The sequence below is a fragment of the Salvelinus namaycush genome, chromosome 23 (genome assembly GCF_016432855.1).
Source record: "Salvelinus namaycush isolate Seneca chromosome 23, SaNama_1.0, whole genome shotgun sequence".
In the NCBI taxonomy this organism is placed as follows: domain Eukaryota; kingdom Metazoa; phylum Chordata; class Actinopteri; order Salmoniformes; family Salmonidae; genus Salvelinus; species Salvelinus namaycush.
The window spans coordinates 32,897,753-32,917,909 of record NC_052329.1 but is presented as its reverse complement, the minus strand read 5'-3'; the positions used below and the strand labels follow the sequence as shown (position 1 = coordinate 32,917,909).

Genomic DNA, 20,157 nt, shown 5'->3' with positions numbered 1-20,157 from the left:
TTGAAAACGGATTTAATTGAGGGCTGACTATGGTGGTATTATGATTTAAGATGGACATTAGAAACGCAGAATTTACACATAAAAGAAAGTTGAGATTGCTTTGATGTTTTAGACTTGACTAACAAGGGAATCCTCCGATAAACATTTGCTATGCTGTTTCAAACAACATTTTGACTGTGTTCTTGTGCTTTATCTGGTCCCATTTGAACACATTCCAAATTACATGACATTATGCTTTATTAAAAAGAAGGTCATGAAAATAGCTCAGCCCAATGGAAATAATGGAATGCTCTTTGGTATTTAACTGGGGCTGATATGGTTCATATTTTAAATCGTATTCATAGACCCAGAACACGGCTAATAGCCACGAATGCAAGGACTACAGAACGTTGTTTGTTCAAAGGCCATCCCATTTTTATTTTTATTTATCCTTTATTTAACTAGGCAAGTCAGTTAAGAACAAATTCTTATTTACAATGATGCCTCCACCGGCCACGCTGGGCCAATTGTGCGCTGCCCTATGGGACTCCCAATCACTGTCGATTGTGATACAGCCTGGATTCGAACCAGGGTGACTGTAGTGATGCCTCAAGCATTGAGTTGCGCAGACTGCTGCGCAACTCGGGAGCCCATGACTTAACTCGGGAGCCCATGACTTAACTTGGGAGCCCATGACTTAACTTGGGAGCCCACCAAACCCCATTTTACCGGCCAGAGAGCACAGAGAGAGAGGGCCAGAAGGGTACAAGCAGGCTCCTTTCCGCCTTTGCCTTCTCTCACGCCTCCCATCTACTTCAAAGCTTCTCCTATCAGCAACAAGGGTGGCAGGTTTGAAGCAAATGGCACTCAGACTTGAGACAGACTCAGCTGGGTCCCGATAAAGACTGAGGATGACTGTGGCTCAGTCAAGGAGCTTCTTCATTGGAAAGCAACTAACTGCACACAAAGTGCCTCAAACTCTTATTTTCTCAAGGAAACAATGTAAACGGACTGAAAATGACATGGTTAAAAGTGTTGAGATTTGTGTATAATAAGACCTTGTATTTAGGTATGATACTGTATATTTTCCTGACAATTAACAGGTATTACGCTCCAAGGAAATGTATGTTGTTTGGTATCTGTAGGACCACACAGTCTTCACACAGACGATGGAATACGTTATGAGCCCTGGAACCTTTCCCTCACCCGAGAGGCCTCAACTCTTCCTGGTTTCAGGACTATAAACAATGTGTGAACACCACTCCTAGTATTTAGACTGGCGACCAGCCCTGGAAGCTTTATGAACTACAAAACAATCCATGGATGCCCCACGTGGGGACCTTGCGGAACTCTACTTGGACTTCTTAAATATTTTGCTTTGCGTGCATGGAGAGTTCTCTGAAGATTGTTGGTTCCAGACAGATACCCGTAAGAGAGCAATGATGTATATAAACCCTGGATTGCTAATGCTATGTACTGGCCATTGAGAGGCTTTGAATCCACCGGTCGGCCATATTGGCACTCCCCAGTAGGAGCAGTCCTCCATAGGAATGAATGGCTGTGTAAGGGCTATTTGACCAAGAAGGAGAGTGATGGAGTGCTGCATCAGATGACCTGGCCTCCACAATCATCTGACCTCAACCCAATTGAGATGGTTTAAAATGAGTTGGACCGCAGAGTGAAGGAAAAGCAGCCAACAAGTGCTCGGCATTTGGGAACTCCTTCAAGACTGCAGGAAAAGCATTCCAGGTGAAGCTGGTTGAGAGAATGCCAAGAGTGTGCAAAGCTGTCATCGAGGCAAAGGGTGGCTACTTTGTAGAATCTCAAATATAAAATATATTTTGATTTGTTTAACACTTTTTTGGTTACTGAATGAGTCCACGTGTTATTTCATAGTTTTGATGTCTTCACTATTATTCTACAATGTAGAAAATAGTAAAAATAAAGAAAAACCCTGGAAATGAGTAGGTTGTGTCCAAACTTTTGACTGGTACTGTAAATCATTTTAGGAGAGATGTCCAGCTCATTCATCATCTTTTTCCTGATTTGAATGTGGCCGTGTACCTATTACTTTTATTATTAGGTTATTTGTTTCCTAGAAATACCTGTTTCTGTTCGTTTTAGGAATTGCAAATAATTGTATTGCTTTTAGACAAACTCCCCTTATCCTTTTCCTTCCCTCTTCTTGTCCTGATTCTATACATTTTGCCATCACAATCTCCATTATTCATTCATGCTGTACATTCACCGCTATACCCTGGTTATTTCTAAGTAAATCTTCTTTGTTTTATGAAATAGCTACCGTCGCCAAAAATGCATTGCTTTGTCATTTAAATAACTTAATTGCCTTCATGTGACAAAGGTTTTTTATTCATAATTTGTTTGCCAGTGGAAACGAAACACAAGCTCCTCTCTCCCCTGCCCAAAGCACATAAAATGTAACACTGAGCATGATGGTGTCATACAATATTGATGGAAATCAATTTTAAAGCCAGAAATAATGCGTCAAGGTGGTGATATGTGACACAGAGGAATTTTGTGGTAGTATGATGCTTTCAGACAGCAAAGTGGTCTCAACCCGACAGTCTTGCAATGACTCCAATAAGATTGTGATAAAGTGAGAGTGGGTTTAGGCCCTGCTGTTACAGACCACCATTCTAGGAGATTGTGATCATGTAAGACAGACCACAGAGCTCCTCCTCCCTAAGACTGACAGTGATTTTAGGATAGCGAGACAGTGATTCTGCAAGTTGATTTGAGACTGCTCTGAGACTGTGATTGTTCGAGGCAAATCGGGGAAAAAATGGACAGAGTGAGACTGACTCTGTAAGACAGATGCTATGAGGCTCATGAGGGATAGTGGTTCTTCAAGACGGAGTTGATGTCTGAAAACCAGCCACTGAAGTTGTAGAAGGTCTCAGACACTCAGCGTTACATAACCGTGAGGAAAATATTCTGTGGGACATACGTAGTTGTTCCATGAGACGGCTACAACCCTGTGATTCTACAAGGTGGAGCAGTGGCAACCCTATGAGAGTGCTGAGTGGTAGTTGTAGGACCTGTGAAATAGTAATGATACCACAGTGCAAACTGAGGTGTCCTTGCCCTTGGCTGAGCTCGCATGATGCAGCTACAGCAGATGGAGGAGCTGCTCTGACTGCGCTGTGCACCCCAGGACTCACCGCTGGCTGGTGTCAGCGCGCCTTGCTCTGGGTCATTATGCATGAGGCCTGAGTAATAACACGGTGATGGATTATAGGTCACCTCCGCTCCCTTCTGACCTTCCCTTTTTGTCCCTCCTTCCATCACGCACCGGTCCATTTCCAACAGGGAGCAGAACAGAAGAACTCAGCTCTGGCTGAGGACAGACAGAGCAATTAGCCCTGCAGGAGGGCAGGCAGGTTCTCCTTAGGTCAAGAGTCACATAATCCATCCAGCTACTCCAGCGGTAAACAAACTATGGGATTAGCATACAGTATTGTAGTTACTACGGGTGTCTGTGCATAGAGGTGGTGTAGATGAAAATGGATCAATCTAGAGTCTAACATATAGCAAATGGGTGGAAGATACTACTGTCTCCTCCTAGCATTAGCTGTACCATAAGCTTAGATGTCCTGATCTATCATAGGGAACAAAGGTAGATTCCACTCTTGGCGTCATGGCTGTATGATAATTTAATGCTATGATAATTCAAATTAATTCAATTTCCTCTTATTAGCTGACACAGTGAAAGGGGGTGTACATTTCTTAAGACTTTGTGTGTACTCATTGGCTATTAGGGAGTTCTCCTCCCTGGTCCCCTCAAATTATTCTGCTGATCTCTCCTTCGCACTGCAACAACGTTTGTTTCATGGGTTTGATTCGAACATGAAAAATATAATAAGTTAAAGCAAACGTTCCATGTTTAAAGAAATGGGTGGGGATGGCAGTGGCTGTTGCAATTAGTGCTCTGTACTTTTATATGGTATACTAATTAGAACATTTTTAATAATGCAGATTTTGGCTGGGGTCCTGGAGATAGGTCTTTGGGGCTTCTGTCTCCAGAGATCCCAGGAAGTTCTGTCTTTATCAAGGGACTATCCATTTATATGGAGAAGCATTGCATAATTCATCTGGGGCTGGAAGATTCCACTTTCTACTGGCCAGCCATGAAGGGATGAAGGCTGTAGACTGCATGGAAGTGGAAAAATGGAGGTGTGTGTGTTTTCATGAGAATGAGTGCACATGTGCTCATAGCTGTGTTGTTTGCTTTGCTGTGTGATCTGTGTATATGCAATGTGCAGTTGTTTGTTGTTATTAATTTACTCCTTTGTTAAATGTGTTGGTGGCCCACATTTCGGTGGTTTGCACGTTACAGTGTGGCTTTAAAGGTCTCCATATTTGTGGTCATAGAGCTGAGAACCAATTCTCATGTGTGGTTTAACCCATCTTTACTGTTTACTCATGGATTAAATCCCCCTTGGCTCTTACTAACAGCCACTCTAACCTTAGTGCTATTTGCTTGACTTTGAGCGTTTAACTCAGCCAGTGTTCCATTTTCACCATGCATATGTAATAATCAATGCATTAGCCCATCAAACTAATGTTTACATCCATTAAAGTGACTTAGTAGCGGAATAATGTTACAATGTTTCCCTCTCATTAAAATACAACAACAATTCATAATCTGCATTTTAATGCACTTCTGTCTGGTCACGCATGCTGAACATGTTCATCTATAATTCTAATCAGGTGTTAAAAGATCACCCCTAGGACTAGATCCTCTACCAGCCTGTAACCTGGAATGTTGACTGGGAGTTAAGCATCAGAGAATCATTCAAAATGTTTCCCTGGGGCTACATAAGGATTGATACATGATACTACCTAGCCGGATGTTTGTCAGCAGATCCCTACAAGAAGGTATCCTTTTGGAGGACATGTGCTCGGCCTAAATTCAAATGTACATCCGGAGGGATTTGTTTTCCACCAGAGTGACCTTTTGCAGATCAACAATCAAAACAAAAACACAATAAACACATTTTCCTGTGAAACCTTCAAGTCTCATGTGGTGGTACGTTTTTGTTGTGGTTTCATAGATTTGCCTTCAAGTCATCCACTATTCCCATGCCTCTATAGTTGAAGAGGCCACATAGAAAAGTTAGAACTCAAAGCAACAACAACTCAAGAAGCGGAACATTAAATAGAGGCAAAAAACGAAACAAACTGATACATTAAGTGGTCGAAACAGTAAAATGAACAATTGTTGTTGATTGTAACCGAAATCCAAGCTGCCAAAATAGGGTGTATAAGATATGCTATGAGGTAGATAGTGAAAGGTACAGTGGATGCTCAGATTTTTATAGCTTGATTTGGTTGCAATGTTTGTCTTAATGTCTGTACTGAAACTCGGTGAGTCTAGTGTTAGCACATAGTGTCTGCAATGGCTGTTTGTGGCATTGAGTCTCTAACAAGTAATAGCTATTTGCATTATACAAAACATAAACAATCAGCGAAACCTGTATGATAGTATGTGTACTATACAGTATATCAACATCTTCGTCGACACCTCAGTGTTCCGTCGCTTTTTTCCTTGTGCTTTCGCCTTCAATACAATATTTTTCTATGGCTCTATCTATTTGGTACGCTTCTATGTGGACAGCCTGTTTGTGAAATGAATAGCAAAAGAATGACCTGAGGGTTGGAGATTAACTCTTTGGAGAAGATGATGTTGCTGCTACAGTACGTGAGGCGATCATCTCCGGCGATCATACATAGAGCTAAGACTCTGAGAAAGGTCAAACTCCCACCGTCTCGCCTTCAGAATTACCTTCTCTAACCATCGACCATAATGTCAGGATCTCCATTTGCATAGAGATTGACCCATACCAGATGTGTTTGATTCCCTTTGATCACAGAATACATTGTTGGAACAGTTATGTAAGAATTCACAAGTCTTTTGGCCTTGTCTTGGAGAATGTTGTGCACTGTGGATTTGGCTCTCGGTTGCATGTGAGTTATCATTTCAGCAATTGTACCATATGCACGATCTAGTCATCTGTATGTTCATATATCGGAGAATGCAGAGTGTTTTCACACCTTAGTCCCTGTTCATCTCACAAACCGTACATAATGTCTGTGAGGATTTTAACCTTGTGTAAGATTGTAGCATGGATTTTCTGCACGGAATAAAGGGCTTGGAGAAAAACATCTTGTGTGAAAACAAAAATGAAAGCACATGCTTATTACTGTAGCATTCAATTCTGAGTTGTGTTTTCGCATTGTGATCATCTTTATGAAGGTAAATATCTTTGGCAACCTAGCTACAGTTGAAGTCAGAAGATTACATACAACTTAGCCAAATACATTTAAACTCAGTTTTTCACAATTCCTGACATTTAATCCTAGTAAACATTCCCTGTTTTACGTCAGCTAGGATCACCACTTCATTTTAAGAATGTGAAATGTCAGAATAATAGTAGAGAGAATGATTTATTTCAGCTTTTATTTCTTTCATCACATTCCCAGTGGGTCAGAAGTTTACATACACTCAATTAGTATTTGGTAGCATTGCCTTTAAATTGTTTAACTTGGGTCAAACGTTTCGGGTAGCCTTCCACAAGCTTCCCACAATAAGATGGGTGAATTTTGGCCCATTCCTCCTGACAGAGCTGGTGTAACTGAGTCAGGTTTATAGGCCTCCTTGCTCGCACATGCTTTTTCAGTTCTGCCCGCAAATTATCTATAGGATCGAGGTCAGGGCTTTGTGATGGCCACTCCAATACCTTGACTTTGTTGTCCTTAAGCCATTTTGCCACAACTTTGGAAGTATGCTTGGGGTCATTGTCCATTTGGAAGACCCATTTGCGATCAAGCTTTAACTTCCTGACTGATGTCTTGAGATGTTGCTTCAATATATCCACATAATTTTCCTGCCTCATGGTGCCATCTATTTTGTGAAGTGCACCAGTCTCTCCTGCAGCAAAGTACCGCCACAACATGATGCTGCCACCCCTGTGCTTCACGTTTGGGATAGTGTTCTTCAGCTTGCAAGCGTCCGCCTTTTTCCTCCAAACATAACGATGGTTATTATGGCCAAACAGTCAAACATTTTTCCTCCATTAAAAAGCCGTAGTCTGGCTTTTTAATGGCGGTTTTGGAGCAGTGGCTTCTTCCTTGTTGAGCGGCCTTTCAGGTTATGTCGATATAGGACTTGTTTTACTGTGTATATAGATACTTTTGTACCTGTTTCCTCCACTCTTCACAAGGTCCTTTGCTGTTGTTCTGGGATTGATTTGCACCTTTCGCACCAAAGTACGTTCATCTCTAGGAGACAGAACACGTCTCCTTCCTGAGCGGTATGACGGCTGCGTGGTCCCATGGTGTTTATACTTGCGTACTATTGTTTGTACAGATGAACGTGGTACCTTCAGGCATTTGGAAATTGCTCCCAAGAATGAACCAGACTTGTGGAGGTCTACACATTTTTTTCTGAGGTGATTTCTTTTGATTTTCCCATGATGTCAAGCAAAGAGGCACTGAGTTTGAAGGTAGGCCTTGAAATAGATCCACAGATACACCTCCAATTGACTCAAATGATGTCAATTAGCCTATCAGAAGCTTCTAAAGCCATGACTGTAACGATATTCCTCCTCCTTTTCATACGAAGAGGAGGAGTAGTGATTCGACCAAAATGCAGCGTGGTTATGTGACATAATGATTTATTAAACAAGACGAAGACGAAACTAAATACACTTGATAAACTACAAAACAAATAAACGATGTAGACAGACCTGGACACGAACTTACATATAACGTGAAGAACGCATGAACAGGAAACAGACTACATACAAAACGAACGAACGAACGATACCGAAACAGTCCCGTGTGGCGTAACATACAGACACTGACACAGGAGACAACCACCCACAAACAAACAATGTGACACCACCTACCTTAATATGATTCTCAATCAGAGGAGATGAAAACCACCTGCCTCTAATTGAGAACCATATCAGGTACCCATTAAACCAACATAGAAACACACAACATAGACTGCCCACCCAAACTCACGTCCTGACCAACTAACACATACAAAACTAACAGAAAACAGGTCAGGAACGTGACAATGACATAATTTTCTGGAATTTTCCAAGCTGTTTAAAGGCACAGTCAACTTAGTGTATGTAAACTTCTGATCCTCTGGAATTGTAATACAGTGAATTATAAGTGACTTTGTCTGTAAACATTCGTTGGAAAAATTACTTGTGTCATGCACAAAGCAGATGTCCTAACCGACTTGCCAAAACTATAGTTTGTTAACAAGAAATTTGTGGAGTGGTTGAAAAACGAGTTTTAATGACTCCAACCTATGTGTATGTAAACTTCCGACTTCAACTGTATGTCGACCAAATAGTTTTTTTGTTGTTTATTCCATGTGTGAAGCAATCTATTTGTGGAGGAACCATGATAGCTTTTGCCAAGCCAAATATTTAAGGAAAGTCTGTTAACAGAGAACACATTGGTGTGACTGATGTTTTGGATCCAAACACTGCACACACAATATGATTATTTTGTTTATCTGGCTTGGCTTGGCATGTAATCAATCTATACTGCTGGGAATGAAAACAAACTTGCTCGCCATGCGTTTGAATATCAGTTTGGACATTATCAGCACTGAAGTCAGCGTAAAGATCTCATGAATCACTGGACAACATTTGATGACAGAGGAAACTTCACCAAATAGGCAGAGATTTACACTAACAGCAAACCACACTTTTGCTGAATTCCAAATGTATTCCTGGCCCATACTTCCTACGCATTCCTGTAAATCTGAAACAATTGGATCGGTGTAAATAATGTGACAAAAATCCCACCGATCATTTTACACCTGATCCTGAACCTGATCAATCTGGTACTTTCAGCAATATCCTACGGTAGTGCCGAGGTAGTTGATTTGGAATTCAGTACTAGTTGAGGCCCTAACAAGGTGTCTCCCTCATCAGAAACCCTAAAAGGAGGTCAATCACCACTTTGAGCACAACACCGCCATTCTCTTTTGTCTTTGCTGCCAGCTTGAGTTTTGCTGACACACGGCTCATCAGGCCAAGGTGTAATTCAATGTGTTCCTCCTGTGATATATTGCTGAGTGCGGGTGCCGTATCCTTTTTTCCTGCATATCATGCATTTCGCTGCCAGGAGCTCGTGTATGACGGGAATGTCAAGGTAAATTATGCATCCACTCTTTTTTTCCCCACAAAGAGAATGGAATGAATCAGAACACACTGTAGGTGGGCGTGTTCATTAATGTTCCCTTTTCCCTTTTGACACGGGCCATAGTAAGTTAGGTAATAGCGTGATCTCATGGGTGAGAATGCCTCATTGATCACCCAAATTTGAGTAATAGTCATAGAACCATTGGTTTTCATAACCAGGTTACCCTACACATTTCATGAAGAATCATGCCTGGCAGAGTTCAATAATGATGAACCCTTTTTACCTGAAATTGCTTCTCCAATATTTATGAGTTTGTGATTTTGGAGAGGGGGATTGTTTAATGAGGGGATAACAGACACTCTTTGGTCAGGCATATTGGTGCACTTCATTTCAGGTTCTACATTTGAATCTCATTCAATGTTCTCGCAATACAGTTCACTCACTCAGTGTTCTCTCACTACATTCTGCTCTTAGACAATAACAGTTTGGTCAAAGACAGAGGAACAAAACATTCTCCAGACATGTGGAGTGACAACATGGAGCAAATAGCAATCGTCATGACAAATCTTCACAATGCTGCATGTTATGAGTAAGCATAAATATGCTAAGTAGGAGAGTAGGATTACGGTTGTTTTTCTAATCTCTAAAATGCCTCTAAAATGCTATCCTTCATACATGTGGACTTATAACTATTCATACTGTACCTTTAACATCGAAATTCACTAGCTAGTACTATTAATACTGTATTACCATGTGACTTGCATGTAGTTCCCAACATGCAACAGGGGTTTCCAGTGTTTCAATACCCCTCTTGAGCTTGGAGCTGCCCAATAGCATGGTACCAGGTCTGTCAGGCTTCTTTCCTTCAGCAGTGTACAGAATGGGGGGTAAGAGTGGGGTGGTCTGTGTGAGGAAGGGCTGAGAGGGTTTCTCTAGTCTAGTGTGTGGATGAGGGAAGGGTGATCGGACAGGAGCAGTGGAGTATCACTGACCATTTGTTCAGGCTTGGCAATAGATGAACAGTAACCATATCATATGGTGACGGTATGGTGGGAAAGGAAGGAGGAAAGGATGGGAGGAGGGGAGTTCTCTCCCTGTCTTCTCTGTGTTCTTGGTGCTCAGTCACGTAACTGTACTGCAGTAGGATAATGTACAGACTGTGAGGGAGGAAGAGAGAGGGGGTGTAGCTCTAAATGATCTTTGCCATGTATCAGTGGAAGGCCTATGACAATGAGCATAATGTTTAAATGGGATATTTAGGACCAGGTTAAGTTACATTTTTTGCACTGGTAAAAAATATGTATCAATCATTTTCCGAGGAGAATAAGAGCAAAGCTAGAACATGAAAGTCAACAGTGAGTGAATGACAAAAATAATTGTCACTTTAATGTTTCATGAATTATCTTAATATTAATGTGTTATTGATCTACTTTAATGTTGTAGCCTTATTCACATGCTTAATTAATCTGGCCCAGCATTTGAATAGAAGAGTTTATCCATACTTAAAATCAATGGGCCTTAGTATGCATAGAGCTTGGCAGTGTGCAAACTATTATGTCTCTAAAATAGCTAAAACTTCTCAGTTGCTTTTCGAAATGGAAGATGGAGTTTGACATTTTGTTCTAAGGAGCATGAGGATGATCCACAGCGGAAAGCATTTTAGTGCTCCCTCTAATGTACTAATATTAGCACTTCCATGAACTGCCCCATATTAATTATGCTCATAATTCCCTCCAATCTCTCACAGATGCAGTTCCATTCTGGACTAATCTCACACTGAAGCCTCATTGCCCCATGCTGCTGATGATAAAACCGAGAAGCCAAGTGTGTTTTAGTGCTATACTTCACAATTTATTTGAACCACAGACGGTTCCTATAGGCCAGGGTTCCCCAATCGGTGGCATGCAGGCTGAATTTGGCCCGCGTGTGATTTAATTTGGCCCCCCAAGTTTTTTTATTGCATATTTTTTATGTTGGACATAAAATACTGTAAAAACACCAGCAAATCAGCTCCAATTGATTTTAATTTGTGAAATCTGTTTGGGCTTCTTGTGGTCAATTTGCAGTCTACAAATGATTTATAATTACGTTCCGGCTCCCTGACCATCCGCTCAAGAAAGAATTGTCAGACGGCTGAATCTAGTTGATGATCCCTGCTGTAGGCTACATTGGCAGTCAACAAAGGATTACATTAGATCATTAATCATAATAACAAATAGTGGTGTTTATTCAGGATATAAACCCAGGTTCAATGTCGCAGATGAAGACGCCATGCAGTGAATGCTGATGCTTTTGACTATTTTTCCCTCTATGATCAATTGTGCAATACTGTATGATTTCACTTAACAATTAATTAAACTGTGGGGTGATTGAACATAAGGACATAGCCTATTAAATCTGTTTCCTGGTTAGCAAGAAGAAAAAAAAACTTATTGGTTGGCACATTTACATTTCTGATGAAGTTGAAGGCATGCCCTTGCATCTCTTGCCCTTGCTCCAGTGACAGCCAAAGTGATTATAATTACCATCCTTGTCAAAATCAAAGCCAATGTGTCTAGACACAGTTTTATGATGACAGATTGGGCATGACCCTATAAACAATAAACAACTCTACCCATCAGCTCTTTCATCTTAAGTGACTTTATCCAAGCTAAATGTGATGAGCGTATTAAAGAGAAAATGTATGTCTGAACAGTAATCTAACCCCAAAATAAATCTTCACTGTTGAATATGTTCCTGTAGCCTTTTAAGAAATATATTAGCTTACAAAATAGAACACGTAAATAATATTTTGAGACAAAAAAAAATTCTAACATAAGCTATATCAAGTCCTTACAGTGAAATGGTTACTTACAAGCCCTTAAATGCTTTAAAGATTATTAAGAAAAAAAAGTGTTAAGTAAAAATAGATAAGTAAAAAATAGAAAAGAAAAGTAACAAATAATTAAACAGAAGCAGTAAAAAGCAACAGTGAGGCTACTGTATAAACAGGGGGGACTGGTATAGAGTCAATGTGCGGGGGCACTGGTTAGTCGAGGTAATTGAGGTAATATGTACATGTAGGTAGAGTTAAAGTGACTATGCATAAATGCATATATAATAAACAGAGAGTAGCAGCAGCGTAAAGGAGGGGTCTGGGTAGCCCTTTGATTAGCTGTTTAGGAGTCTTATGGCTTGGGGGTAGAAGCTGTTAAGAAGCCTTTTGGCATTCAGACCCCTATATGGCATTCAGTTCTGTTGGTGTCAGCAGTAGGATGGTAACCTCCAGAGGTGAATTGAGGTGACAATAGACAAGCAAGGATGTTGTGCACCTTGTCACCGTACCTTACCTGGCTATACTGCATACCGCTCGACAAGGTCTTCAGTGTTGAGCAATTGAGCTCCATAGCTGGGCTATACTGGTGGCCCTACAGTCATCTTGAAATACCTGAAATAGGCTATATGGGATCATAGAAATAGAATGACAGAATTATTATAGAATTATCATTCTATTTCTATGTATGAGGGAAAGCCAGCACAATGCATTCAATACTGTGGCTGAAAAGCCTGCCCCACACATTTTATAAAAAATAAATAAATAAATAAACATCAACCAATTAAAATGTGAACCTGTAAGCCCATGAATATGATTTAATTAACTAAATGTTCCTTCTAATTTCTTTGGGTTACGTCATGACCATGTTGGCATGTAGTCTTAACTGTGGACCTTGAACAACAAGCGAGGCATTTACTTAGACACATAGCCAATGACTTTCCTCTCCTCTCAGCTGCCGACCGCAGTTGTGTCTAGTAGAAAGGGACCTCAGCTGGTGCTGTTGTCGTGACAACCAAAAAAGGCGCATCAGACTCTCGTGAAGGGGGCAGCAGTGCGATGTATAAGCGGGGGTGGGGTAATCGGGTAGAGAGAGCTCTAGAGTGAGAGGCGCTGGTGAATGGAGAGGACTGAATTTCCTCCCCACCTCTAAACAACTCTGCTGCCTGTCTATCGCAGTCTTTACGCGGGAGCTGAAAGCACAGTGGAATACAGGGCTTTCAGAGAGGGTTTACGGAATATATGTTTTCCTCCAAGCCATTTTGCTTTCGTTGTTTCAACGCGTATTTATCTTCCTCAACATCATAGAAACCCTTGGTCACACTTTGTCCTGGAGTAGGTTATTGCCAAGGGTCGGAGCGCCACTTCAGTTCCCTTTTATAAGTCTAAACACTTTCTCTGGGATCTCTGCGCGTCCGGTTAGGAAATGCTGGTCGGAAGGAGACCGTATTGGAGGCAATTGCAGGCTTCTTTTTTCAGACTCCTGTGTCTTATTCCTACAGGGTTCCCCGTCCGAAGTGTGGATATGCAGCGAGCGACCGACAACATTACTATCCGTCAGGGTGATACAGCGGTTATCAGGTAGGTCCCTGTCCAACTTTCCATTCATCCGCAGCCTCCAAGTGATGCTGAGTTTTGCATGCAAAGCATAGAACCAGCATGGAATGAAATGATCAATGGTTCTATTGACACGTTCGCTAATGTGTAGGCTACTGATGCCTAATGTTATCTAATTTAAAATATTGAAATGTCACATGATGTGTTTTACATTAAATAGGACATCAACTAAGTTAAATACTCATCAGTAGGATATGAGAAATGTAGTGATAAAAATATGCATATTTTTTTAAAGTGTGGATTTCAAGAGACTTATTTTCATTTTGATCTGAAATGCGATTTGATGTTGCTCCGTAGCCTAGTTTATTATGTAGTCTATGCCACAGTCACATTATCATCCCCAAACTGCAAAATAATGATGTAGCCTAATTTCAACGACATTGCCCTGGTATTCATTGGAAATCACTGAAAACGTTAAGTGTGTCATAGAATTGCCACAAAATGATGTCCGGGAAGCGGCAGATTATAGGAGGCTACTCTTTTCAATGGGGGAGAGTACAGGCAAGTGCTGCGTGGGGTAGCCTACAATACATAACGATGCAGTTTGATTTCCGAATTGCACAACAGCCCATATTACCCGGTTATGAAAAATAATTCCAAAGCGCCATAAAAGCTTCACTGTGAATTAAATCCATATTTTCTTTGTGCCAATTATGTCGGGAGTAGTTTTAGCCTAAAGTTAATCACTTCCCAGACAATGCAAGCTGTCAATTTAAGGCTATTATGTTATTGTTGGACACAGATGTCATTAGTCACGTGGTCACAGCCATGTGTTTTTGGACTGGCAGGTCAGTGAGGGGCTATGATTACCCCTCCCCCTCCCAAAACCGAATTATGCAAGACACAACAACAATAGTTCTCTCTCTAACTCACTCTCCCTCTCACACACCCCTGCTGATTTTTTTTATCACTGAATTGAAAAGTATGCTAATGTAGAGTTTATTTGTGGCATAGCCTACATGGTTAAGAATTAACCAAAATGACTGAAATGTCTGAAAAATAGCTAGGAGGACATTTTGCATTATTGATGTTATGTTTGATATTTTTATTTTTTGTAATGTTAAATGAGAGCAATCTGATCTTTATAAAGCATTGTTAGGTTTTATACCCATTGTGAGGTGCATGCATTGCACCAGACAGAGAGAGACAAAGAGAGTATTGTTTTATATTCGCTGACTGCAGTAGACGGGTTGTCAATGGAGTTTGGGAATCATTGACCCAGACATGCCCCTACTGGGCTGTATTGCCTTACAGTGCCTCTGCATGCCAAGCTGTAATATTTTCTCTATATATACACTACATGACCAAAGGTATGTGGACACCTGCTCGTCAAACATCTAATTCCAAAATCATGGGCATTAATATGGAGTTGGTCCCCCCTTTGCTGCTATAACATCCTCCACTCTTCTGGGAAGGCTTTCCAGTAGATGGTGGAACATTCCTGTGGGGACTTGCTTCCATTCAGCCACAAGAGAATTAGTGAGGTCGGGCACTGATGTTGGGCGATTAGGCCTGTCTCGCAGTCAGGGTTGAGGTCAGGGCTCTGTGCAGGCCAGTCGAGTTCTTCCACACCAAACTCAACAGACTCTTTCTGTACGGACCTTGCTTTGTGCACAAGGGCATTGTCATGCTGAAACAGGAAAGGGCCTTTCCCAAACTGAAGTTGGATGCACAGAATTGTCTAGAATGTCATTGTATGCTGTAGAGTTAAGATTTCCCTTCACTGGAACTAAGGAGCCTAGCCCGAACCTCCTCCACCAAACTTTACAGTTGGCACTATGAATTGGGACAGGAAGCGTTCTCCTGGCATCTACCAAACCCAAATTCGTCCATCGGACTGCCAGATGGTGAAGCGTGATTCATCACTCCAGAAAACGTGTTTCCACTGCTCCAGAGTCCAATGTCAGCAAGCTTTATAACACTCCAGCCAACGCTTGGCATTGCGCATGGTGATCTTACAATTGTATGCGGCTGCTCGGCCCTGGAAATCTATTTCATGAAGCTTCCGATGAACAGTTCACGTTGCCCAGTTTGGAACGCGTTAGTGAGTGTTGCAAACGAGGACAGACAATTTTTACGCGCTACCTGCTTCAGCACTCGGTGGTCCCGTTCTGTGAGCCTGTATGGCCTACCACCTCGCGGCTGAGCCGGTGTTGCTCCTCGACGTTTCCACTTCACAATAACATCATTTATAGTTGACCGGGGCAGCTCTCGCAGGGCAGAAATTTGACGGAAAGGTGGCATCCTATGATAGTACCACGTTGAAAGTCACTGAGCTCTTCTGTAATGCCATTTTACTGCCAGTGTTTGTCTATTGTATGGCTGTGTGCTCAATTTTATACACCTGTCAGCAACGGCTGTGGCTGAAAGCCAAATCCACTAATTTGAAGGCGTGTCCACATACTTTTGTAAATATATTGTATCAATTCACTGTAAATGTTCTCCTACATAAGACTGTATCGGAGCACACAATCATGTTCTAATGGCAAATCACATTCAGATATTATATTGAAGACATTAATTCAATAATTATCTAGCGTCTATAGACCTGAACATTTATATCACACTACCATTTAATTCATTGTCGCACTTGTCGTCTGTAAGGAGTGAGGGATTGTACCGAGTAACATCATCATCTGATGCAACATAAGACCTATTGAAAGTTACAATAAAGTGACAAACATTTAACTTTCAGTTTAGAGAACTATATACTTGATCCTCTCATGGTGATGCAGTAGTGCAGCAGTGGGAATATCTCAAAACCTGTGGTAGCCTATAGCCTATATTGTTAACCTGTAGGTCAAAGGTGTGCTGACCACTCTGGTGTTGTCACAGCCAGGCCCAGCAGGTTTAGGACCTATAATCCACTTACTGGATTTCCTCTCACTAAATCGCTTCCATCAATTCAATTACTTGATCATCAAGTCAATCAAATTCCAACGTAGTTACTTTTAAATCTTACTAAGGCTCACCAATTGATATCCATTTAAAAATCCAGCCAATCAGTTTACTCAGTGCATTCATTTCCTTCAATTAAGAGTGAGCTTAGCCGTCACCTGGCCTGTACAGTAATATATATTATACTCAGTGCCTAGTTGTTTCCTCCCATACAGTGTCACTCAGTGAGCCTAATATTAAAACATGATTCCTGAAGTTACATTCATGAACATAAGTTGACTTCAAGTTTACTTTTTAACAGTTAACTCAATTATCAATGACTACACAACAAACTGCAGTTGTGTGCCCAGTAGCCCAACCGAACAACATGCATTTTTCACTCCCCAGTTTCAACAGACAAATCGGATAAAAAAATATATAGAAGAACAAGGGCCACTATGAGAGAACTTTCAGGGGGGGCCCCAGGGTAGTCATTTGTTGCATGAGAAAGTGTAGCCAATGTGATTCCATAAGCTGGTTTTGCTGTGCTGTTGGGATATCCGTGGCCTAGAGAAATAATATAGCCTTGACTCCATTACCGATGCCTGCGGCTTAGTTATGACATTACCGGCATAGTTGGAGCTGAACCCTTAAAGAAACTATTTTGTTACACAGTAGCTGTGGTGTACTAGTAACAATGTTCCTAAAATGACGAAGAAAAAGGGCCTTATAACACATGCAAGTAAAGTTACCAAAATAATTGTCCTTTTTCAGCATCAACACTTTGAGAGTGATTAAAAGAAAGGTTTTGTAAAGGTTATTTTAACCTCATTTGCTTGGCTAGTTAACCTGTTAAACCCTAAGATTGTTTAAGTCAGTCTCGTAACATGAGATGAGATTCACATGACGTGAATGCGTTAGTACATCAGTCTATGTTGACGCATTCTTTAGATTAAGTACTGTAGAGGTCCACTGTGGCTTAGAATCATGCTGATTACGTTTTATTGACGTCTTTGGCTGACATTTGACTTAGTACCAGTTGAACATTTTCTTCTCCGCGTGCTTCAACTAAATTCATATCCCAAACGTCTTGTTACATCCCCAAACATTTAGATCGCAGTGAAAGTGTCCCACATTCTGAACTACTTTGAGATTGATACCACCACAACAATCCAAATGAATCCTTCTCAGTCAAAGTGAATCACGGCTGGATCTCAAAGTTATTTTGTATCCCTTTGCAGCATTTCTGTGTCACAATGCTTTACTTTTTAATTGCTTTTTCACTAGTTGGCAGTCCATGGCCTGCAGGGTGCGTTCTGATGTGGGAGAAGCGCAGAAAATTGACAATTGCTTATTAAAGCATTAATGACACAGACACCGGGATTGCTCTCCTCCGGGTCAATTATCATTGATTTGACAATATCCGCTCCCTTTCGTGGTATTTGGGTGGAGATCATTGTGGGCTTGTGTTTTGCCCTTAGGCCCGGATGTCACAGACACCCGAATATCCCTTTTCAATTAAAGTATGAAAGGCTCAGTGCGTTTGAAACCTGCTAGGTTCAGATATCAGACTTGTGAAGCAGTTTCTCATAGAGATGTACCGACATAGCAGACCTTGTGTAGCTTTTTCAAGCTACAATTTGGGATCTGGGAATCCTTATAATGGTAATTTCAATTATTTATATATACATATAAAAAAGGTTACATTTCACCAGCCTCATCCCTCAGTTGTATACTGTCTGGCTGTTTTGTTGTTTTTATAATCCCAAACAATAGCTTTAATATGGCCCCGTATTCATCGGATCAGGATCAGACTGAAATACATTGTGGTTTGATGGCTAATGTGGCCTTGAAAGGATGGTGCAATGTTATCTAGGGAATTACTATCTCCTTAGAGTAGGCTGAGTATGGCTGAGTATACTTCAGCCCACGTTTGAAGGAAATCTCATTTTCCTGTAACATCTGTTGTCAAAACAAGATTTTTCTTCTCTGCTGTATAGTTGTACAGTTGAAGTCGGAAGTGTACATACACTTAGGTTGGAGTCATTAAAAATCGTTTTTCAACCACTCCACAAATTTCTTGTTAACAAACTATAGTTTTGGCCAATCAGTTAGGACATCTACTTTGTGCATGACACAAGTCATTTTTCCAACAATTGTTTACAGACAGATTATTTTACTTATAATTCACTGTATCACAATTCCAGTGGGTCAGAAGTTTACATACACTAAGTTGAGTGTGCCTTTAAACAGCTTGGAAAATTCCAGAAAATTATGTCATGGCTTTAGAAGCTTCTGATAGGCTAATTGACATCATTTGAGTCAATTGGAGGTGTACCTGTGGATCTATTTCAAGGCCTACCTTCAAACTTGGTGCCTCTTTGCTTGACATCATGGGAAAATCAAAAGAAATCAGCCAAGACCTCAGAAAAAAAATCCTATATCGACATAACCTGAAAGGCCACTCAGCAAGGAAGAAGCCACTGCTCCAAAACCGCCATAAAAAAGCCAGACTACGGTTTGCAACTGCACATGTGGACAAAGATCGTACTTTTTGGAGAAATGTCCTCTGGTCTGATGAAACAAAAATAGAACTGTTTGGCCATTGTGACCATCGTTATGTTTGGAGGAAAAAAGGGGAGGCTTGCAAGCCGAAGAACACCATCCCAACCGTGAAGCACGGGGGTGGCAGCATTATGTTGTGGGTGTTTTGCTGCAGGAGGGACTGGTGCACTTCACAAAATAGATGGCACCATGAGGCAGGAAAATTATGTGGATATATTGAAGCAACATCTCAAGACATCAGTCAGGAAGTTAAAGCTTGGTCGCAAATGGGTCTTCCAAATGGACATTGACCCCAAGCATACTTCCAAAGTTGTGGCAAAATAGCTTAAGGACAACAAAGTCAAGGTATTGGAGTGGCCATCACAAAGCCCTGACCTCAATTCTATAGAAAATATGTGGGCAGAACTGAAAAAGCATGTGCGAGCAAGGAGGCTAACAAACCTGACTCAGTTACACCAGCTCTGTTAGGAGGAATGGGCCAAAATTCACCCAACTTATTGTGGGAAGCTTGTGGAATGCTACCCGAAACGTTTGACCAAAGTTAAACAATTTAAAGGCAATGTTACCAAATAGTAATTGAGTGTATGTAAACTGCTGACCCACTGGGAATGTGACGAAAGAAATTAAAGCGGAAATAAATCATTCTCTATTCTGTTATTCTGACATTTCACATTCTTAAAATAAAGTGGTGATCCTAACTGAGCTAAGGAAGGGAATTTTTACTCGGATTAAATGTCAGGAATTGGAAACATTTTTGTTTAAATGTATTTGGCTAAGGTGTATGTAAACTTCCAACTTCTTCAACTGTAAGTGTATCAGTGCCAGGAATATTGTCTATCTACAGTATGTCAGACATTCCATTTTTTGAGGATGAAACCAGATAAATGATAACTACTCAATACTGTTTCCATGTAATTCGGGGCATAGTTTCAAGTGTATGGAAGGAAGGAACACTTTCCAGCTCATTTAATATTATTTGTTTTCAAGGCTACTGAAACACACCCAAACCTCTCCAGTATAAGTGTTGGAATGTCGTCAATTCTCATTATAATGTACAGGCCGTTTTATTTTAAGTTTATCTACTTTTTGGTTTGTGGTGGGATTTACAAAGAGAT

General features: G+C 40.9%; 1 protein-coding gene across 1 annotated transcript in view; it reads left to right on the top strand.

The window, feature by feature from the left end:
* Positions 1–20,157, top strand: part of LOC120018341 (limbic system-associated membrane protein-like) — a 476,581-nt gene that overhangs the window by 310,637 nt on the left and 145,787 nt on the right. The window contains exon 2 of the mRNA XM_038961482.1: positions 13,486–13,564. Within this exon, the coding sequence (XP_038817410.1) occupies positions 13,486–13,564 (79 nt within the window). The remainder of the gene's footprint in view (positions 1–13,485; positions 13,565–20,157) is intronic.